At 42.9% G+C, this 24,549-nt stretch overlaps 1 protein-coding gene across 1 annotated transcript in view; it reads right to left on the bottom strand.

The window, feature by feature from the left end:
* HMCN1 (hemicentin 1) overlaps nt 1–24,549 on the bottom strand; it is a 201,735-nt gene that overhangs the window by 162,104 nt on the left and 15,082 nt on the right. The window contains exons 2-4 of the mRNA XM_086617855.1: nt 6,237–6,307; nt 2,415–2,573; nt 1,733–1,855 (exon numbers count right to left, since the gene is read on the bottom strand). Of these exons, the coding sequence (XP_086473981.1) occupies nt 1,733–1,855; nt 2,415–2,573; nt 6,237–6,307 (353 nt within the window). The remainder of the gene's footprint in view (nt 1–1,732; nt 1,856–2,414; nt 2,574–6,236; nt 6,308–24,549) is intronic.

Here is a 24,549-nt window from a genome sequence, read left to right on the forward strand (position 1 = left end):
GAGTCGCTGTCCCTGGAGGTATTTAAAAGCCGTGTAGATGTGGTGCTGAGGGCCATGCTGTAGTGGTGGATTTGGCAGTGTTAGGTTAACGGTTGGACTTGATGATCTTCAAGGTCTCTTCCAAACTAAACAATTCTATGATTCTACACTTCCCTCCCCAAAAAAAACCATCCTGCAAGAACAGCACCTACTGATACCATCACTTGTTGGTATCAACCCCTGTCCCTTGTGCAGGCCAGGGGCTGTCCAGCCTGCAGAAGAGGAGCCCATTATTTGCTCAAAGGAAATGCTGAGATGAAGCAGGAAGGAGGTGAAAGTGGCTACTGAAACCCCTGCTTAAAGCCTTACTCAACATTCAAAGACAGACTAACCATGCAAGCAGAAGTTGGTATTGTTGGAAACAGCAAAGTGCCGAGAAGTTCAAAAGGCAGGGGCAGCCAGCCGACGCACCAGTGCACACCAGCCCCACTCAACAAGTGTTGCCTAGAACCTACAAGTTGATCTTTCTGCTCACTTCTACCTCCCAAAACCAGAAGAAAAAAAAAAAAACAAAACCAAACCACAATCAAACAAAAGCTGTATTCTAAAACTGCAGTCCTGGCAAAGAGCATTTCCCATTGGCAGTATCATGATCCGTTCTGCACACAGGGATTTCATGGGGTCTCATAGAGAGAGAAGTTCTACCCTTCATACACATATTACGACAACATGCAGGTCAGGAACAGCACAGTCCCAACAGCTTATTTATTTTCCTCTGACATTTAAGCTATCTAACTTTGGGAGGATAAATCCTCTGGGAAGTTCCCCCTTTTGATCACCTTTGCATCATTGTTGGTACCTTATAACATCCCCAATAAAAACTTCAATTTTTCTAGGCAACAACAGTAGAAAATTGCAATGTATCTCCAACATTTGTCATTGCCCAGATTCTAGGAAAGAAAGAAAAAGGAACAAGCCAAAGTGAATTTTTATTAAAAAAACTCATCTAGTTATTGCCTATACCAGGAAGTCAAAGGAAAACGTTTACAACATTTATAAACAATTCCACCTCCCCAGACAACTAACACGTGATTTCATCTCTCTCCAAATTATCTTCTCGTGCACTATTGGAATTTCATTTCTGCCTAAGACTCACTGGAGTCTTCAAACAAAATAGTCACTGAAGGCTGTGGGTCAGCGATCACCATTACTGGTAAAGTCAGCAGAGCTGGCCAGAGCACTGCAACAATAACCTCCATTAAAAACTCAGCACAGCTACTTTGTGAACAATGGGAACCTGCTGTATCACCACTCTCTGTCCAGAATGGGAGGAACATTTTTGTTCAGGCTTCTCAGCACCCCTTTGTCTGCTAACAAAACGCTCATTTCAAGCTGATACTGCACTCTCATCCAGAGCAGTAGAGCCACTGGGCCACTGCGAGCACAGAACTGCTCCGTACTTTAAAGGCTCTCCTCCTGGAAGCCTTCTGGCACTGGTAGAGGGAAGCTGGAAAGGTTCTGTTTAGATATAGCACTGCACACTTCCCTAACATAAATAATAGCTGCAGAATTGCATCCTGATAGAGCAGATGGGAAAAGAAGGAAGGGAAATGTGGAAGAGAGTCCACATACCAACAGCAGAATCTTTAGAATTTCCCCTAATTTTTAACCCACAATCAGGTCATTTAAAGGTTTAGAGTATAAGCCCCTTGTCTTGTTTTCTCTCTACATTGCAGAATTCGAGCAAAGTTACCTCATTAACTTGTTTTTTGTCCAAGTGAAAAACTTGACCAGAACTCGTTGAGGCAATTTCTTCATAGACCTTGTAACCAATATGATCCCTGTCATCACAGTCGCCGGTCAGTACAAACACTACCTGTAATTAAAAAAAAAAAATAAATAAAATATTAAAAATCATTTGGCACATGGCGTGAACCGTAGGAAAACATTGCGAAGACAGCATTAAGGCATGAACAAAAGCACTGTATCACTTGGTGTGGGTTCGTATCACTTTGCATCAAGGACAGCCATATTGCACCCACCACTGATGGAAAACGCGATGGAGAAGAAAAGGAACAGACAAGAATCACTTCAGAAGAGATATTCACCTGTCAGCACTTGTACTTCACAGAATACTTATTTCAGGATAACATAAAAACATCCACATAACTGGTAAGCTGACTCAGAACACGTACACTGGCAGAAGGGTCACTCACACTATTTAATTCACAACATTAAAAGGAATATTCCTTTAAGGTTTTTCCTAATTAGATCAGTTAAGCTTCTATTTAAAAAAAAAAAAAAAATTCCCTAGAACGGCAGTATACGGTCCCTTCTGTAAAAAGACTTCAGTGAGTCTCACGCAGAAGAATTTTACCCTTCAATATTGAGAATTAAATACATAAACCAGCTCAGAATGTTAACCCCCTCTGTACCTGGGACTGTTTCTGCTGAATGAGCTGCAGTACTTCATGGGTCAGTCTGTAGTCTTTGGATCGCGCGTCAGTAAACACGTAGATGAAAGAACCAGGAAGAGAAATCTCTAGAGCGATCTTTATTGCCCCGATGCTCATCTCTGGACAGTCTCCACCACCCTGTTCACAATTAGAAGAAAAACAAAGTATTTTTCTAAGAAAAAAAAAGAACATATCAAATAAGTTATTTTCTTTTGGGACAGGCTTTGGGCAACCTGGTGTAGTGGAGGGTGTCCCTGCCCATGGCAGGGGGGTTGGAACTGGATGATCTTGAAGGTCCCTTCCAACTCAAACCAGTCTATGATTCTATGAAATAAATTCAAGATAGATACTTTCTCAGCTTCTAATAATTTATGTGCTTTTTTTTATCCTAAGCATTGCATGGTTTCTGCAGAGTGCTGCCACAGACTCACTCACGAGCAACAACTGCAACAACTCCTTAAGGAAAATAAAGCCAAAGGAAGGGTCGTTAGCCCTGAAAAGGGTTGGTGTTGTGGTCACTCTTATCTTTCCTGGGGGGCACCACGTTTTTTTCAGCTCCAGCCCTTGCCACAGCTCCGTTTCCCACACTCACACGCTCCCTTACTGGCTGACAATTTAATCGCTCCGGTAGTACGCAGCAGTCCTGGGAGGTCACGGTCGTAGACGCAGATGGGAAATGATCTCAGCCAAGCAGTGCTGAGCTCCAGGAGGACCTTTCGACACTGGAACAGCAAGAACTTGACCCAGACTTCATGCTGCAGGGCAGTCAGTGCAGGGAGCTCAGCAGAGAGGGCGCAGGTGACACGTTTTCGGTGACCCGTGTTGCTAAGCAGACCATGTGTTCCAGCAAAATGCTTCCAAGTATGACTTTATTTAACTTGATGTGAAAGGATCAGTTTCCTCTTCCGAAATGAAGAATTAGAGGAAAATATTGTTTAAATAAAAGCTCACTTTAACTTCCATAAAAATTAACTTGGCGTATTGAAGACGGAACTTTCCAAAAAGCTGAACGCAAACTGTAAAACCTGCCCCTGTAAATGGCAACAGATCCCTGCACTTTCAAGATTAAATATAAAAGTTATTTCTTTTATTTTTACTATCAACCTGCCTTCACACATGCTTATATACAAATCTCCACATGCTGGGAAGGAAGAAGAAAAAAGATAATGCAATTGTTGTATCTATGTTAATCCTTGAGATGCCAGAAATTATGTTTTGAGGTTAAACATTCACACAGACACATAAACCAGAAAAACCCTTACCTCCCACAGTCCCCCAGTCCTTAAGAATTCCCTCTGTCCTCAATGAAATGTTCGTGAGAGTTATGATTTTTAATCTGTCAGTACCTCTAATCCCATTCCAAAGCAAGATTATCAATAAACTTCCCATCTATCTTAAAGCATAGGTACTTTGCCATTTTTCTTTTTATTTCCTTTCTAAATGTAGTCTTACTTTTATGGGAAAAGCAAGTGTTAGGCTCCAAACTGCCTGAAATTCAAGAAGTAATTCTCCAAAAACACTTCTGATGCACTTCAGAACTTTGTCTTGGCAATGCTTATACAATCCTATGGGACAGCTCAGTATATCCAAGTTATTTCTTTGCTGCTCTTGCAAAGCGAACGTCATCTTCAGCGAAAGACTCTTCCACATAAAGCTTTAATTTGTAGGTCAAGTCAAAATAATAGCTAATTTCTACAGACACCTACTTAGAATATCTCTATCCCCACTTCAAGTCTACCAGATTATTGTCTCATGTAATATTCTGTTTGGCAGCATCTATTTTCTACGTACAATAGGAAAAGCACTGCTGAGCTAAGTGGTTATTCTGAGAACAAGCATGAACTTTTTTATTCTCATAACACAGAAAAGGGGTATTAGCTTTATTTAAAAAAAACAAAAAAAAAAAAAGAAGAAAAAATTTCCTTTAAACGTTTCCTGCCTTTCTCTCCAAATTGCAATTAAACATGGTTACAATTATCTTGAAGTTTTCTGGAAAAACAGAGGTGAGTGAAGCTCAGCATCTCATTTTCTGTTCAGCATGCACAGGCACCCAGAAATTTAGGTTTTTAGCTCAGCTCATCTGTACTACTTACATTTCTTATGTCTAAATTTAATATCTATGTAACTGTTTACTTAAATGGCATTGCATCCACTTACAAAAGGATAAATTTAGTACCTGATTTTCAAAGTGTTATTGACAACTCTTACAAAAGATTATTTTTATTAGGTAAATTGTCATTTTTACTCAAATAAGGCCTTTTCAGAACTGTTGGTGCAAGAGCATCGGCATGTGTATCATGTCACACTCAAACTGTGTGAATATACTGCAGAAGATCCTCAGATAGACAAGATTTAAATACATTGCTTATGCAAATTAGCATCCTTTGTGAAAGCTGTATCTAATACAGCTGTAATCTAATTACAGATACAGAAATTAGAAAGCTGTAGGATATGTAGGAAATGTTCATATTTTCTGGGAGAACTACTGCAAGATGTCCTGTTACAATCACTTTATTCAATTTATATTTCGGCCCTTCACCAATATAATTAACGAACGTAAATCAGTGAAAGTCTTAATTTAGCTGAATGAGCACATCTTGAAAGCAATTACAAAATATGCAATCAATCAGGATTAAAGAAAGAAATCTTAAATTCATTAGACAGAAACTTATAAACAACTTGCTTGAGTTTTAAATTCCCAAAAGCTTCACCTAAATCAGGTACCTTTCAGAAACAGCTGCCATTATTTTCCAGTATCACTATTTAGAAAACAAAAAGTAAAGACTGGAAAGATTTTTAAATTTCCCTATGAAGGAGAACAGCATAATGAGTGGCATTTTCTGCCTCCTTGAAAATTTACTATTGTTTTCTCTGAATTTCAATCCTTCTGCCAACTTTGAAACTACTCACTGTTCCCAAACTAGCCCAAAACTACTGACTCTTCCCAAACCACTATTGGCTTTCAAATAATCTTTTATTACAGGGATTACACCATGTGCCAGTTTCTAAAAGATAGTTCTTTTAAGACGGGAGAGCCTGTCTGGCACTGCTTACCCCAGCAATGTTTTCCACAGCTCAGAAGCATTTTGCTTGATTAAAAGACAGGACAATAGGATCATATTTTCTTTCAGTAAGGGTAACTCCGTTCCAATAGTTCTCTTTCCTTCTATCATCTGATCCAGATGTTGTTTGTGGTACATTCTCACCCAGGGAAACTCCACCAAGGGAGACATACTGGTGTGCCAGTTCAAAAACCGCCGCTTGTCTCCGAAGCTACAGAAACCATTCACTGGGTTTGTGTAGGACAAGAGTACCCAAGTCAACCTGATGCTTTTGGACCAGTAGGTGTTAAGCAACGCACGGAGGTGAAGGCAGTACCTAAAGTTGTACTTGACGGGTCTTACAGTCCTTTTGTACCTAAATTCGTTAAAGCTAATGAAGGGTTTTCATGGGAAATAAGTTCCAGAACACAGGAAAACAGTTCATAAAAGTGTTTGTGAACAAGTGGCAGGACTAATTAAAATGCAAAATAAATGTTAGCATTATCTAACTATTCTTTCTTGTGTTATTCAACTGAGTCCCCATACAATGCTGTAAACTAAGACAAAGTAATTCATCATAATCACAAATTAAGATGACTAGAGAACAGGAAGATGACAGTTTGTGCAGGGAAAATGACAGAGATAAAGGGCCTACACCCTGACGAAGCACTGTAGCAGAAACATTAACACGAGAAGAAAGATTAGAGGGAGGAAACGAGGCCTTTGCTAGAACCACATAGAGAATGAACAAGTTACTCACCTGAACGTAAAGTTCCCTGAGTTCAAACTGAAATTTCTTGGGATCTGTGGTTATCGTCACTGGTCCAATTTCTAGGATGAAAAAAAAAAAAAAATTGGAAAATATGAGGAAAACACAAAATTATCAAAAGATAACCTCCACTGAAGAGCTATTTCAGATTCATGAAAATCTGGTAGAAAAAAAAAAAAAAAAACACAAAACAACAAGAAACTAAAAGGATTTAACAAAGGAATAATTGGGAATGACATACCCAGCACTGAAGTCTATGACTCCAAATCTAGCAACTTTAATATCATTCGAGTATTACCAACTTCTAGGTGTCTTCAACATTGACAGGCATATAAAGCATTGTGTGTTGTGCTTCTTTCACATTTGATTTTGACCAACCATTTAATTGCTCTTAGTAATCAGAAGGGAACAAAAAGCCCCAAAACAAACGTGGCTGCACCAAAAAATAATGTATTTTTCCAGAAACTGTTGTACAGATGAACGTGAAGGAGAAGCCTCTCTGAACAGAACACACATTCTACCTTCACTGATCACTGAAAAAACCAAAGGTGCCACATCTCTTGCCTGGAAGAACACGTACCCTCTACCTGGAAAAGCCCAGTGTGAGTCCAGTGCCCAACCTCAGCATACCTAGCAGCAGTGGCCAGAGAGAATTGAAGCAGAATCAGCTTTATTTGTGGCGTTTGCCATGTCTTTGTATCCTGAGAATGGGCAGGACATCAAATTGAAGGCGACTGGGGCGTGTGAGTAACAGCAGCACATACTCGAGCGTTCCCCAGTCACACTGGCTGTACCACCAGCCTCCCTGTGCCCCTTCAACAATTCCCTTCCTAATTGGTATCAAATGTGATTCTAACCAGCTGTTTTTCCCTACGGCTGTGATTTCCTGACAGTTTACCCTAATCTGTCCTGGCACTCGTGCGCTTCGTTCTCTCCCTGCCCTGGGCAGGCATTCCTGTCCTCCCCTTCTGCCAGCAACGGCGCTCATCTAGCTCAGCAGGCTGCTTCAGGGTGCTAAAATCGACATAAAGAGGCAAACACAAAAAGTGCATAAATAGACAAACACAAAATAGTGCATAAATAGACAAACACAAAATAGTGCATAAATAGACAAACACAAAACAGTGCATAAATAGTGCAAATAGTGCAGAACAGTGCATAAATAGTGCAAACACAAAACAGTGCATAAATAGACAGACACAGAAAGAAAAAAGGGAATTGATCTCTGCTAGTTTAGGGCCCTGGAGCACTGGGAGAGATCAGCTGGATCCCAGCACACAAAAATGGGGTGTGATTACGCAGGCAGGGTGAAAGGAAAGCACGAGACCGCAGCGGTGCCGATTCCATACAGCTGTAGCTTACAGGGAGGTGCTGCCTCAGCAGACCGTGCAGCGCGTTCCAAGCTCTATAAAAGTTAATACGTACTTATCTTCCACATAATCGAGACGTTTTTCTTTTTTAAACAGTCCAAAGTTTTATTTCGCCGGAGTTTCAACAACAGCCATCACTAAAGTCTACTCCAATCGCACCGGCGTTTGCGTGGGGGCCTCTATTTAACAGCGCCTTTTGCTCACTGTGGGTTTCAATTCCTCTGAAAGTCACCCAAGAGATCACACGAAACCTTGCCTAGAATATTAAACTGTCTCAAGTTTGATGTATTGGGTTGGTTTTGGGTTTTTTTTTTATAGCTTTGAGTCATTTATCTGTGACTGTTATTTACTCGAGTGCTACACCATCATCCAAAGAGCTCTTATAAGGATGCTCCACGTAATTCATCCCACCACACTCCCGCTCCTACCCCTCCACCTGGCACCATCCTCCTTTGGGTATTCTTTAAAGCCTGTAATAAAGCTTTGTTTTGCTTCAAATTTATCCCCTGCCAACCATTGTTCTAAAGCATATAACACAACGGGTTTACACATATAGTAAAAGCACTCGCTCCATTATTCCCTGTCAATCGAGGGACTACATTTTTCAATTCTAGAGCAGTAAATCCTTTGGAAAGGCTCTCTTTCCCTATAAAACAAAGATCTGAAAAGCAACATGACTTCAGCTAAGCTAAACCAGCACACCCAGTTTAGATGGGATGAGAGTTTCGCCGCGTTTCTCCGCAGGCACCGATGGGCTGGCTCCAGCGGCGCGCGCGGATGCCAAGCCGGAGCCCTTGCCAGCACCCGCAGGATCACGCCCAGGCTCTGGCTGCCCTCTGCTGTGAGCTCAGTAAAGAGCAGATCTCTGAAATGGCACCCAGGTTAGACATTAGATGATGGCCCAGCCAGCATCCAGTAGAGAATTATTTGTTGTCAGGACAGAACGGAGAACTTCACAGGAGGTGTAGAGTGCGGATCTGTCCAGCCAACTCTGCAGCCAAGGTCGGAGCTCATCAGCTTCCCCTGAAGTCAAGCAAGGCCCCAGAAAGGAGGGAATAGGATCGTTCACATCTTCAGTAGTAATGATCTCCTCTAAGGGACAAACAGCGGCACCATGAGTGGCACCAACACTCTCAGTGTAAGAGCAACCATCTCTAGGTCAGCTCTTAGATGAGAAACACCATGAATAATACCTCAATTTGTAAGCAAGATGCTGGTACTTCACGGAAACCTACAGCTACCCTCAGTCTGCCAACTCTAAACTCATCAATTACTGACACAGAAGGCATCTGGAATGGCAATAACCATCCAACTCTGGGCTGGTATCGCTTCCTCCATCCATGTGATCTGATCTTCTCTGAGTTGTATGAGTGCTCTTCACACGTAGCTTACAAGCCCATCAGTGTAGATCTAAATGGTGATGTGACTGATTCTCACCAGCTGAACGCTCACCAACTTGTACCAGAAAACCCAGCACCAACTGTCTTTCACACGCTGTCATGCCACCAGCTTTGTGACCTGCTTGCCTTCACCAAGTTCATCTTCTTTTATCCTCACTCTGCTGCACTCAAAACACAACCCAAGCAAGATTATTTCATCAGTGCAGGTAAACACAGGCCTTCAAAGCATTCAGAATAGATATAAGTGAGAAGAAAACGTTACCCAAAGTCCTTTATTTGCCAGCTAGGAACCATTTCTTAAAAGGACTTTGGGAAAGAAGGGCAAGTCCTCTAACAAAGCACCACAGAAAGTTCTTATAGAAGGTTAAATTACCGATACGATAAGAACTTCAAAACCTGTGAAGTCTAAATCAAGTTGCAGCCATCAATCTGGACACGGCTCCATGGAATGAAAGGTCTGAGACTCAACGCGGTTGAGACACCAACGCCTGTGCAACGCTAAACCACAGCACTGTCACAGAATTGTTCAGATCATGATGAAGAACTGTTCTTAGCACTTGGAAGATATAAACCGTGGAGCATGAGTTCGGGCAGAGTTTCTGAAGGAACTTAAAGGGTTTAACAGTTTTAGGGTAGCACACTGTACTAGTTCACCGTGTGTAAGAGCCTTCATCTGAACAACGCTGAAACTAAGGCACTGAACTATGGTACGGCTTCAAAGAAGCACTCAAGTTAACAGTAAACACGGTAAAAAGAAAAAGGCCAATGTGTCAGTACTCAAAATAGGTTTTGGTGGCTGAGAAAAGCAGTGAAGGCACAACTTTGCTCTTTTGTGCGTCTTTAATGGTATGTGTGCAGCGCCAGTGAACTCATCAGTCTAATTACACGTTCATCCACAACCCACGTTGCCCAAAGTCTCAATAACTGCATGCAGAAGTCAAGCACCAAAGTCAGACATTCCTCAAATCCAGCATAGTTACAAATGCATCATTCTGAATACAGAACATTTACTCAGAAACTGGATCCTGCAAATGCACCAAGCAACGCAGAAGGAAAAAAAAATATTTTTTTTAACTTCATTAGTTCTTTAGGCAAAGATTGACACATGAAATATTCTAATAGAATATCAAAGAATCAGAGAACGGTTTGCATTAGAAGGGACCTTAGAGATCATCCAGTTCCAAGGGGGCAGAGATACCTTCCAGTATACCAGGTTGCCCAAAGCCTCATCCAACCTGGCCTTGAACACTTCCAGGGATGGGGCAGCCACAGCTTCTCTGGGCAACCTGTTCCAGTGCCTCACCACCCTCAGAGGGAAAAATTTCTTTCTTATATCCAATCTAAATCTCCCCTCTTCCAGCTAAAATCCATTGCCCCGTGTCCTGTCACTACACGCCCATGTCCAAAGCCCCTCTCCAGCTTTCTTGTAGCCCCTTTAGGTACTGGGAGGTTGTTTTATGTCCATTCTGATGCTGAAATATGAATTAATTTTTAGGTACTGATATTGGAATATTTGGGAGTAGTTTGTTACGAAGGTCTCCCCATTGCTCATTCCTCCAAACCCATCCCTGCTCCTCCGGAATCGATGGTGCTGAAGGTAAAAACCCAACACAGACACAGCGAGCGGCGTGTCTGAGCCAGTAACGAAATTCCTGTGTCTCAAATGCCAACGTAAAGGTCAGTTCTTTCAAACTGACATGATGATCCAAGACTGAATATTGCACACAGACATAAAACAGATGACATGGGAAAGGGAACGTATTCTAAAGGAACGGTTGCACACTACTGAACAAAGCCAGGACTTTCTAAACCACAGTCACAAAACTCAACATAACCACGACGGTGTTTGAGCTTGCCCCTAAGCAACTAAACAAACATGGCAACGTAAAACTCGGTGCCAGTCCATTTGACAGATATAAAGAGTCTTCATACTTCCTTTCTGGGGCAAATTTGATAAAAACCATCTCCTTCGTACATCAGCAGAAAAGGCCCCAGTAACCAGCCTGGCCGTTCTGAAAGGCCCCAGTGTTTTTCCATGTCTTTCTGCCACATCCCAGACAGCTGCGTGCTTCCATAGAAGCCAAACAGCAAACGCACTGGGAAAACCACAAATCACCCAGTGACACACACTCACACGTAATTACCACTGAGGGTGACTGCAAATTTGGCACTCCCTTAATCCTGACCACAGAAGACATCTGTGCCACATATCTGTTTTGGACAGCTGATTGTTTTATGAGGATCTAGCAAAAGGAACATGGAAGCCATTTACCTCCTTCTCATCAACTCAGGACACTGAATTTGTTTGTGCTGGAAGAAAAAAAAAAGCTCTAATTGTTACTTGGTAGCCAAAGGAATTTCAGCAGAGATGCTAAGTCCGGTGGAGCGTTCTCATCCACAGAATTCCTTCTAAATCAGAGCAAGGATATTTCCCTGATGTAAAACAGTACTCAGGATTAAAAAAAAAAAGACAAAAAATGGAAATCATACTCCCTCTAAAAAACAGCACACCTTTGGATACTTCCAAAGAATAAACAAACTTAAGAACTAGCACACTACAAACTCAAAAAAATAAAAACCACACCAAAAGAGCTCACACAACAGCAGCAAAACTCTGGTATTTTAACAACAAATGTCATTACAACAGCCTTTTACTACATTCTGTTTTTTCACACACAACAATGTGTGATCCCAGTTCCACTGGTTTATTGTTACAATGTCAGAGTCGTGCAGATTTTTACCAGGGCTGCATCTTTGCAATGGAGTGGAAGTATGGCCCCCTGTGGCCTAGAACTGAAAAAAACCAAGTATATTTAGTTATTTCTTCTTTATGTAGTATAGAGCTCAAGAAATATATAATTTCCCACATCTTACAGCACAAAAAAGACCTGAGTGGCAATTATTTTCCACATTCCTTTTTATTTGTGAAGTGGACTGACAAGTTTAGCACCGGGCATCTGAAAAATAAGGGTCTGTACTCAGTAAAACACGCGTATTTTTCAAATGCACACCCTAAAAAACGTGTACTTTGATATTCCCGTGAAAAATCCTTTTCAGAGCTGCAGTATACATGAGATGGCTACATCCTCATCAGCAAGTTGCACACACAAAGCAATTGCTTTTCATCCTTCACTGGACATTAAGTATCATGATTGGAGTGAAGCAGTAGGAATAAAAACTTCCTGGTCCAATTATGCAAGTGAGCTATTTGTACCATCAGGCTGTCAAATAAATGACTTATTTTCACACAATTTTGGGAGGTTCTGTTTTACTGGGATTATTGATAGCACATGTATGGCAAAGGGGCAGGGGTGGGGGGAAGAAGGCAAGATTTCGAATGATGCCAACGGGAATTACGTAACGTAGTGGAGGCACCCTAGCACACATTTCTAACATATGTCAAAACTTACCTCTTGAAATGTATGTATGACAGTGGGGAAAAAAATAAAAATCACACACTGGGCATGGTTACATACATTGATCTCACCAGTGATGCCAGTTTAAGCAGTTCCCATCTTGCCTTTCCATCCGAGTGCTGCTTCCCAGCTATGGCAACTGTCACAGTTTTTGAGATCAGAAAACTAATGTAGGTTTCATATATACATACACACCCCTACTTGCCCATATTTTATTTTTATATATATATATATCCACACAAATATATTTTTTTTATCAGATCTGTCTTCCTGTACACAATCTCAAGTACTTCTACCACCACGAGTGAAGAGATGACAAAGGACTGGAGTGCCCAGCTGGGACAGCTAAGACGCCGAAGCCAGCACCGCAGTCAAAAGAAACTGGTTTCTTTATTTATAATTTCTAGCAATTATTCTGTAAGAGCTGTTTACTGACAGTGCTGAGCATTGAGCTTTCTCTGATTTAACGCTCTCTTCTCAAGCTTCCTTCTCTGTATCAAATTCACTGTAAAGCTCTGCTTATAATTCTTCTGAAGACCTTCAGAAGTAGCTATCTGCCAAGGATTAAGAAAATAAGACTAATGATAGAGTTGCTCTTCCCCAGTCTCCAGCCAGCTGGCTGTCCTAAGGGCATGCAAGCAGAAACCTTTAATTTTCTATCAGCAAACTGGCTCCTAAACATCAGGTCTTCGTTCCACTACAGACCACTCAACGAGCTGCCATCACAGCGTTTCACAGTGCTCTCTTGCCCTTTCCAACACCAGAGTACGAGGTCACAGGTACAACTAAATAAAAGAGAAACACTTTTTATTGGCTTCTCAAATCATAGAGCACATTTTTATTCCTCAAACGCCTGACAAACTTACACAGAACCAGGAGGATTATTGTTTTAACCACGACTGCGATTAAAATGCTGCTCCACTTCTAACTGATGACAAATTTCTAGAGTAGACTACTAAACCAAAGCAGTGGACTTTCAAAATATAAACTAGATAGGCTTTACTAACCACCACCTAGGAAAAAAACCCACAAACTTACAGCCTTCTGCTTCATGCTGTGAAGTGAAGGAGACCCTCAACTCTCATAGAAGATGACGGGAGCCATGTGGATAAACATCTTGCTGAGTTTTTCCAGAAGCACAAGCACCATTGGAGATGCCACCTACAATCACAAGTCCCCCAAGGCACATCCCACTGGAAAGACCCCTGCAACGGGCTCGGGGAGCACTGGAGTAAGCCAAGATGTTTAGCACTAGCATATGTCACAAACTATTTAAAGTTTCTTCCAAAATTATATTTCCTCGTGACTCGGTTGCTTTTAGCTTTTAGACTTTAACCTGGATATCATGAAAATTTTGAAAAGCCCAAGAACTCCAGTGAGTAACTTTTACCAGATTCTTAACGAGGCAGGAAAAAAAAGCCAAACAAACCCAGCAAACTCACATGTTTCCTTAATGCAGTCACATTTATTTTTTTTTTAAACAGCTTTTGAGCCGCATGACTTATGACTATTAACTTTAATATGCAAACTTCAGCTTAAGAAGACAACTGGCTGGAAGAAGTCAGACTGCACACAGAGTTTTTCTTGAGTTTGCTATTCAAATAAAAAACAGAGAGTCTCCACGTAAACTGCAAAGCACTGCGAAGGTGCCTAACCCAGCATCAGTGGGGCGTTACCGAAGCTCCATCCTCATGGACAGCCGATGGTCATCACCCTCATACATCAAATTCTTCACCAGTCACCTCGGGGCAGTGGCCAAAGCCTGGATAAAACTCAGAGATCAAAGATTTAACAGAAGTTTTACTAAAAACGTGCCTTAGTAAGTGGCATATTTATATTATTTCCCATTGTGGTAACATTTATGAGCCTGTCTCTCTCTTTTTTTTTAAAAGGAAAATAATCAGTGGTTTAAAAAAAAAAAAAAAGACATTATATATATTTACATTTCTTGGAAGAGAAAAGCTAGCTTGGAGACCTACAGTGGATAAAATCTAATATTCTCTTTTGTCTGCTGCAACCAGCACTAAGTTTGGCTTATGAGTCTCAAGTGCAGTTGTCTAGAAGTTATTAACCAAATGCAACAATAACAAATATTAAAAACCAGGTGCTGGTTTGCCCAGCACAGTAACAACCAGCACACTGTTATTTCCTCCTTCTAAGAACTACAGTAATAAAACCACAGGATGTGCAGAGTAGCCTTTTCTACCCAGAGAGCATTAAAATAAATATAGGATTGCTACAAATTCTCTCTTAAACGTGTGATGAAGCCTTAGAGCTTCTCAAGCCCCTTGCACGAGTGCTACTACATCACACTGGCTGTGGAACCACCAAGAGAAAAAAGTACTCCCTCAGGCTGGAAATAAGAAAAAGCAAACCTGAATTGAATAGGTCCACAGGTTGATTTTTGTTCCAAGAAAATAATTCCCTTGAACGTCCCCTCTGGTTCCACCCTAGGCCAGAAGATTTTCTTTATAGCTGGCGCATAAGCAAGAGGCAAAGAAACCAGAAAAGTTGACTCCATGTGGTTAAAATCTAAAGTAATCTCAGTGATTATTAAATGTCACAAATCTAAAAGGATTGACACAAAGCAAGTCGGGTTTGTTTTTTTTTCCTCATGGGGACAAGCAAACATAAAGAATCCTGGCATCTGCAGGAGACCCACCTTCCTCCTCCCTTCCCTGGGTTCTCTGAACAACCCTGGAGGTCCGTTCTCACCGGGGGGCCAGCAGCCATCAGTTCTGACATGCCTCTGGTGCCTCTAGCCAGCTCGTGATGGATGGTTGCCCAAATCACAACACACCCCGCCACAGCTGCCAACTCAGCCAACAGTCCCCAGGAGAGGTAACGGACCAAAAGAGCCACGGAGACCATGTGGGTCCCTTACAACGAGGTGGTCCCCTACATTCAAGCCTGGAGTCATCTCAGTGAACCACGTACGTTCAGAACTGCTGCCCGCGCTCTTACGCATCAATTCTGCGCGCAGAAGGTTTCGGTTTCACGCTGGTCAGCCCAGCACCGCCAAGAGCACAGAAGCTCCTACTGCTGCTTTGCTTTTCTAACAAGGCAAAGCACCAGCAGACACAAAGGGGACAAAAAAAAAAAGCCTTTGTTGACACTATACAGCATGAGAGCTTTGATGGACTAATTTGCTTCTCTCGGTCTACAAGTAGAGAATGAGCAGCTGACAAGGACAACCACAGCTCCTCACCGTACTGCAACCAGTTCCCGAAGCTGCCCCGCGCTGTCAGCTCATACCGAGCATCTGAAAAGGTCATCAGATGAACTTTCTGGTTTTGTTTATTCCCCCTTGTTAACGACGATCTGAACTGAGTAAAATTCAGTTCGTAACGCTCTTTAAATTCTTTCTGCAGATTGAACTCCAGTTCAGACCAGGTCTATTTCTGGCTCATCTCTTGGTCTGGGTATTTTGGTGACACTCCATCACCACTCGTCACAGCGCTGCATAAAGAACTTGCACTGAAGAACAGGGCAGGAATGAAGATAACGGCAAGTTTCACAGTGCTGGTTTGTGATTAACAACCGTAACATGCTGAAGTCGAATCAAATACTCCTTCAGACTCGATTTTTAATTCAAAATTTGTCCACGGCCCTGCGTTACAAAATGAACTTATTTACTGCAACATCTAGCAAAGATGCATTTTGAGCTGCTGCCCACACCGCTGGCGGTCGGGAACAGCCGAGCTCCAGCGGCGGTCGGGAGCCTCTTGGCACTGCAAGCTCACCCATAAGGCTCCTTCTCTTTCTTCACTGGTTCCCACCATGTCCCCAAATGTATCTCACCATAGGAGGGGTCCAAAAAATAAATAAGTAAACAAATTAAATCACAGCTTCTTTTATTTTTCCAAAATAGATGAATCAAATTATAAAGTCTAATTAAAAGCTTCTGTTGCTTGGAAGATCATATTCACAGATTAGTTCCTTCAAAGAAACTTGGGAGATCCTTGGAGAGGGCTACGTTACTCAAGCCAAGTCAGCTTTTTGATCATGAGACATAATCAAAACTGAAAAAGCAACTGGCTCTTTCCTGCTGAAACTGCAGCCACATTGTTTTCATGAAGGGTATGGAATTACTAACACGCTCAGCGCCCACATCTACATAAAACCAGATGGCATAAGCAAAAAAAGTCACCAACAGCAACTTGAGCATCCTGAGACCAGGACAGCCCAGTACTGCTCAGTCCGTGGTGATGAGAAATGCTCTACACTCACACTGTGTAGTATATAGTGATATTCCAGGTCAGGAACAGTACTTCACTTGTGTAATTACTACCAAGTTGTCAATAAACCAGGAGTCAATGTTTTCTAGAAGGAGCCATGCTTCCAGCAAGCTTTATGGAGACCACAGCACTCATCAGTTGGTGCCTAGAACTGTCAAGAGACCACAGAAACATGGACTTTCCAGAAGAAGTTATCGTATTAGTGCTGTTCTTTAAAAGCCTTGTGTTCTTGTAATGCCCTCAAAGGGTAAAAGATAATTAAAAAAAAAATAAATATCATGGATGGAATCTGATATGACATACTTCAATGAGTCTGCTGGAGTTTCTTTGACAAGGGGGTTACATGACCTCGGACAACACAGAACAGCACAACTGTTCAAAGCTCATATTGTACAAGCTCACACACAGTGTGGTAGGTTTTAGGGGTTTTCCTCCACAGAAACATAAAAGAAACATTAAGAGAACCACACAAAAAGTAAAGACTGACCTAAAACTCCTTCAGATGCCAGACACAATCCTTGAAAAGCTATTTATTTAAATTTTGCTCTGAAAATTACCAGCAAATCACATAATTAGTCAACTAGCCCTAAACAAAAAGACAATAACGAGACTCTAACCACAGACCTATCTACACTTGCATAATTAAAACACAACCAAATAAGTTTTCCTCAGTTTTCATACCAAGCCACCCGTCTCTCAAAAGAACACCAAGAAGAAAAAAAATTATTTTAGAAGATTTTAGAATGAAAACAAGCTTCTACAAGATGACACCTCGTGTGTGCGTGTATACACACACATACATGTCTGCACACAAACATCACCAGTTCAATACTAGGAAATGCTTTATGATGGATCCAGTTGCCATCCTTTGAGGACGGAGATTTCCAAGCACAACAAAAATAAAGTAACCTGAGATCAGTTGCTAGGAAAGAAGTTGTCACATTCAGCACAAAACTCCCAGTATTTTGCACACGAGCTTGCTCTGCACCAAAAAACCACTTTTTTTCTTTTTATTATTAAAAATGCATCTGCTTTCTTTTTATGTCAATGACAGAGTTTTTATTGATTTCAGACAGAACTGGCCCCAACTGCCCTCCACGCATTACGCTATAAAATGAATTGCTGAAGGATTACCAGTGTAAAACCATTAGAAACCCGAACCGTTTCCTTTCAGCCATCGTAACTGTAAATTCAAATCCCCAAGCATCATTCTAAATAAATGTCCACTTCACGAAACTAATCCGCATGCAGCTGCCAAAACAGGGAATTTTACGGCGGATAACACTGTCTGCATACACTGACGGTTCACTCTGACAATGTCCAGTTGTGACTATCACCCCCAGGGCTCTCACGGCGCCTCAAATACTGCTGTGAATAAAGAACCATCAATTAATTTGTTAAGTTTTTAATATTAAGTTAAGCATTTACTTAAAGACATTAGAAGAAGGTCAGTTACTGGTGTACCAGGTTCAAGCGGACTTTTTGGTCCTTTTAAAATCTATTATTAGCTTTAACAACAAAGACTTTGTAAAATAGTTCATCTTCTATTTCTACTTAACAGACACTTTCCTTATTCCTGGCGAGGCTCTGTTTGACAGGTAGGACCAGATGATCTTTTGAGGTCCCTTCCAACCCGGGGTCTTGTAGGATTCTATTACACAAGAAAGCGATGGGAAAAAGCTGTAGAAAACATGACTGTAAAATTGCTTATCTGACAGAGTCAATCTGGGCAAAAGAGGATACTGAAAGATTTTAGTTCTATTTTTTAAAAAATGTGGTTTGGATTTAAAAATAGCAAGTTTTTCATGGTCAGAGAAGCCTCTCAAAACCTTCATTAGAGCACTGTTTACTTTGGTAACCGGGGAGTCAGCTGGAAGCAGCGCTCTTCCATCCTTTAACTTTTGCCTTTGTAATTGTGTAATTTTCTAAAAGGGACCAATAAAAACACTTTTTAGCAGCAGAAACTATTTGGTAAGGGATAAACTTATCACAGAACTCTAAGGAACCAAGCCTGGGAAACTCGAATGGCCATCACAACCCCAAGAAGAGCAGAAAGGAGTCACGCAGCCAGGCTGAGTTTCTCCACGGCTGCCAAAATAGCTTGGTGGTGACAATGGTCTTTGGTGTCTCCTTCCCTTCTGTGGTCCAAGCCAGGGAAACACCTCGCGGTGTGGCTTCTGGTTCTTCCCAGCTCTCACCGTGGCAGCGGTACGGGATGTACAGAGGAGGACCAGCCCCACAGCCAGCTCTCCTAACTGGCACACCGCAGCCTCCGTAAGTTCAGCTGCTGGGAGCCATTCAAGAACCACACGGGAAGGAATCATAGAATCATGGAATGGTTTGGGTTGGAAGGGACCTTAAAGATCATCTAGTTCCAACCCCCCTGCCATGGGCAGGGACACCTTCCACTACACCAGGTTGCCCAAAGCCTCATCCAACCTGGCCTTGAACACTTCCAGGGATGGGGCAGTCACAACTTCTCTGGGCAACCTGTTCCACTGTCTCACCACTCTCAGAGTGAAAAATTTCTTTCTTATATCTAACCTAATCTAAGAAACCTACCGTTGCTCTCCCCTCCGTAGCATTGCACTTACTTCATCCTGTGAATCTAGGGGGAAGAATCCAAAACCAGAACTTGACCCCCACTAGTCATGCAATTAACCTCTGAGAACATGTGCTAAATAAATCCTGTTGCACAGAAGCCTGATCCTGTCTGCACTCCCAAGGATTTGGCTGCAGGCCAGACAGGTTTACTTGTCACTTTGGAAAGGGAATCTGCAAATTCGCTGACCTTACGTGTGTTGGGTTTGCACGGCAAGGTTTTGGTAGCAGCGGGGCTACAAGGGTGGCTTCTGTGAGAAGCTGCTAGAAGCTTCCCCTATGTCCGACAGAGCCAAAGCCAGCTGGCTCTAAGATGGACCCACCGCTGGCAACCGAGCCCATCAGCGACAGTGGTAGCACCTCTGGGATAACATAGTCAAGAGGAGGAAAAAAAACGTGCTGCAGAAACAGCAGCTGGGAGAGAAGAGTGAGAATATGTGAGAGAAACAACTCTGCAGGCACCAAGGTCAGTGAAGAAGGAGGAGGAGGAAGAGCTCCAGGCACTGGAGCTGAGGTTCCCCTGCAGCCTGTGGTGAAGACCACGGTGAGGTAGGCTGTGCCCTGACAGCCCATGGAGGTCCACGGTGGAGCAGAGATCCACCTGCAGCCCATGGAGGACCCCACTCTGGAGCAGGTGGATGCACCCAAAGGAAGCTGTGACCCCGTGGGAAGCCCATGCTGGAGCAGAGTCCTGGCAGGACCTGTGGACCCATGGAGAAAGGAGCCCACAATGGAGCAGGTTTCTTGGCAGGAATTGTGACCCCACGGGAGACCCATGCTGGAGCCTCTGTTCCTGAAGGAATATCATGGGAGGGACCCACGCTGGAGCAGTTCATGAAGAGCTGCAGCCCGTGGGAAGGATTCACATTGGAGAAGTTTGTGGAGGACTGTCTCCCGTGGGAGGGACCCCACGCTGGAGCAGAGGAAGAGTGTGAGAAGTCCTCCACCAAGAAGGAAGGAGTGGTAGAAATAACATGTGACAAACTGACAGCAACCCCCATCCCCATCCCTCTGCACCACTGAGGGGAGGAGGTAGAGAAAACTGGGAGTGAAGTTGAGCCCGGGAAGAAGAGAGGGGTGAGGAGAAGGTGGTTTTAAGATTTGGTTTTATTTCACATTATCCTCATTTGACTGGTAATAAATTAAATTAATTTTTCCCCAAGTCCAGTCTGGTTTGCCCGTGACGGTAACTGGTGATTGATCTCTCCCCATCCTTATCTCGACCCACGAGCCTTTCGTTATGTTTTCTCTCCCTTGTTCAGCTGAGGAGGTGAGTGACGGAGCAGCTTTGGTGGGCACCTTGGCATCCCCCACATTGTGGAAGCCCCGTGGTACGTAAACAATCCCCTAATTCATATCTAAACATCATTCCTGCTGGCAGACATTTGGTCTAGAACTGAGATCTCAGCCAGCAAAACACTTTATAATATAACAACGTAATTTTGAAAATCTACTGAGAAAAGACTAGGAGAGAACCAAAGCTGGAAGAGAGTCGTACACTCGTTCAGAAAGCACCAATTTCAGTGTGTTCCTCCAGCTGTGAAACAACAGCTCTGGGCTTTCATCACCAACGGCTCAGCCATGCATGCAGAGCACGTCACCACCCCAGTGTGAGCTCCACTCCGGAGCCAACGTCTTAAAAGCTCATCAGATCCTTTCTTCATCATCCTGCAGACTCTACCTAAAATCTCTTGGGTACGAGAAGTTTTTGAAGTAGATGATGCTGTCCTAAGCTGAAGGACGTTGCTGGTGTCTCCATAAAAAAAGATACAAATGCAAGAATTTCATAAATTGTATGGATTAAAGCTGAATAGATTATCAATCTTGTGGATCCCATGGCACAAAAAAACCCCAAAACACCAGACTCTTGGCTTTACCTGTTACCCTTTCCCACCCCCTGAGCAGGCAAAGCAAGAGCCTTTGCTACCCACTAGCAGCACTATGGTGCAACATCTTCACTCCCTGCGTAAGCAGCTACCAACTCGAGGAGGCAACCAGACCTGCAGGTCTGACTCAGGATAAACTCAGAATTAAGTGGCCAGAAGCATTTTATAAAAAACTAATTTTAAGGCCACAAAGGCCAGCTCCCACAAACACCACGGATACATCTAGGTTACGGCGCCTGGCCCTGCCACCTGGCCCGCAGTCCTACTCAGATGCCATCTCCAAGTCCCAGAAGTGGCATTTGGTTCCTTTTAGGAAACACATTGCCTTTTTTTTGCCAACTCTTCTACACAAGCAATAACTCCAGGTCGCTCATCATGGAAAGATTCACGAGAGCTCCACTGGGGAGCTACTAATCCACCCAGATTTACTCACGCTTATCTACACACCGCAGCCCAGCGCAACCGGCGGCGGTTCGCCGCGGCGGCAGGAGCAGAACCATGCTCTGGGCACGTTTCTATCGCCCCTTTGCCAGGGCTCGTTGCCCTGGCACGGACCGTGGGGAACATGCCATGATGTCTCCAAACGGGCGGCGGGATGCCTGAACGGAACAGGAGGTTAATGGCTATAGGAAAGCTGTTTTGTGGCTCTGGAAGAAGAAAGAGGAAAAATCATGAGAATGTTTCTGCTCTTGATGCAGGTTTGAGTGTTCAGTAGTTGTTAGGAAGCTGTGGGAGAGAGGGAAACGTTAAATATTATCTGTGGATTATAAAATTCCACCGAGTTTTACTAGTGTAAAAACGCAAGCGCGCTCCAAGCGAATTCAAAAAGCAGATGTGAGGAGGAGGGAGGGAGGGGGGAAAAAAAAAAAAAAAAAGAGAACATCAACTTTTTTACCCTAAACAAAAGTCTCTCATTTCACATGAGGATAACTTAAATCGGCTAAACAGGAATACATTATGCAGAAACCTTGTTTTCTGCTTGCTCATCTTTTAATTTTTTTTCAAAATAACACCACTATTTATGTTTAGACATGAGTTAGCTCAGACTAACCTATTTGCCTTGATCCCTATATTTCCCAATTTCACCTTCTGTCCGGCTGAAGGTGTCTTCACCTTGTTGTCCATCCAACAAGACTGGGATGTACTCAGCTGACTACTGGAAAAACATGGAACTCTCACACGGAAATAAAATAATCAATCGCTAAAGAGTTACGAAAGTTACTCTTACAGATTGATCACATTTTCAAAATGGAAGCAGTCCCCATGGTTTCCAATAAATTGTTCAGCCTGTTTATACAACAAAGTTTCCCACCCATTTGTGCTAGTAAGGAATTGAGTGAGTAGGGGCACGGTTTCGGTGTTTATTTCACATTTTCCATGGGCTTCTCACCTCTTATATTATTTTGTCAGACTGACACAACACATCCAGTCTTCTAACATCATTAAAGCTTAAGATCTCCATCTACTCAACAGCAGCGTTTGTTCTGGATGTTACTAGAGCAATGTCCACCTTCAACCAGTTCGCTACTACTGTTGTATCAGAGTTGGCAAGACAGCACTCCTCAGCCTCTTCAAGGCAAAGTCAAGTGGCTTAGCACGTAATACGGAACAATTTGTAAAATTATAAGAGCTTGATAAGATTCCGGTAGTGCTAGAAAACAAAACTCATCCAACATTTCTACATCATTAAAAATAGAAAGCAAAAGAATGATTTTTCAATAGGCTGTATGAATTGATAACTTCAGCGGCCCAAATTGTCACACAACACGTCACTCATCTTTCTTTAAAGAACAAGAGCACCAGTTATACATCTCTCAGACAAAACACATTCTTCTAGCCAAAGCTAGTCTTAGAAGAGATTCATCTTGCCCTTACAGGTTGGATTCTGTCTCTGTTCTGCTGCGGGCTGCTTCGTGCTCCTGCTGCACGGTCTCTCTGGCACAGCCTCAAGTGTCCATCTCATGCCTGATGTCCTTCATGGGCCACAAGACTTACGAGTCCAGTGACTCAACACTGAATCTTCAACTGCCCGTTTCACCTCCACTTACACACTTACCCAAACACACTTTTCCAACAAAAGTTGTGATGCAGTGATGTAGCCACCATAGCGAGGAGAGCTCTGGTTTGCAGTTGTGCTGCCCAGGCACAACCTCGCCATAAGGGAAGGAAGCACAGTGTCAGAAAAGGAATGTCTTAATCACGTGCATTTTCAAACAGCGGAAGCAGTTCAGATCTGAAGACAACATACTTCTGAATGCCATCCCCTTCAGTGGGACTTCACTGCTCCATGCAAGTCTCAGGCCTCGAGACAACACATGATAATGGAATAGCTTCTCTTCCTCGAAGGGCAGTTTCTTTAGAAGGCAGCCTCTGCCAACCTCCCTTCTGCTTTTGAACATCCTCTCAAGAACTTTCTCATTCCAGCCACGAGGCGCCCACCACCGACTGCCTGAGAAACCAGAGCAGTTGTCCAGCCCATAGCTCAGTCTTTTCTAAGAAGAAAGCACAAGTACACGAACTGATGGTTGTGCTACAGCTACTCAAGAGCTTCTCGTTTCTGCCTTATTTCTTGCATCCAGGTGAAGGCTCAAAGCCACAACAAGGATATGCAGTTCTTAACGGCATTCATAAACCAACATGAAATTCCTTCATACATCACCAGGCAGGCTAACTTTCTTGAACACTAACACCAAGGAACAAAGACTCTCTTTAAACAACAATCTGTTGTGTGGGATTGAGGAAACACCTGTTTTTTACGAACTGCCCACCGGTACGGTCACGCTGAAGACTGTCACTAGTCGAATTTAGGATTCGGGTAGAGACATGAAGAGTGATTCAGTCTTTCTGGGAAGCTCTCGTTCAGTTTTCTGCAGTAACGGCACCCGGATGGTTAAGACTTATCGCTCAGGTTTTAAATCACTAGTTCTGCCAAAGAGTCTCTTTGTTGCCCGAGGAAAATCTTTAGGGCCTCACTCAGAAAAAGACTTTGAGCATATGTGAAAAATGATATGAAAATCAACAGAATATACACAAAAACATTCTTAAGTGTTTTGCTTAACTACAGGCAGAGTTTGTGTGTGCCCACCATCTCCAAACTGTGAAGGAGGTGGCGTTTCCTGTCTCCCATCCTTTCTTTATCTCTAGAGTAAGAGCTGGATATGCTGGGCAGGAATATTTGTCATCAGACGAAGGGAGAGATACTGTAACAGCAGAAGTCCAACTGTAAAGACATGAATACAAATGTTACAGGCTGAAAGAGTTGGGGCTGTTCAGCCTGGAGAAGAGGAGGCTCCGGGGTGACCTTATAGCGGTCTTCCAGTACCTCAAGGGGGCCTACAGGAAAGATGGGGAGAGGCTGTTCAGGAGGGCCTGTTGTGATAGGACAAGGGGTAA

The sequence above is a fragment of the Tauraco erythrolophus genome, chromosome 10 (assembly GCF_009769465.1).
Source record: "Tauraco erythrolophus isolate bTauEry1 chromosome 10, bTauEry1.pri, whole genome shotgun sequence".
NCBI classification, from domain to species: Eukaryota; Metazoa; Chordata; class Aves; order Musophagiformes; family Musophagidae; genus Tauraco; species Tauraco erythrolophus.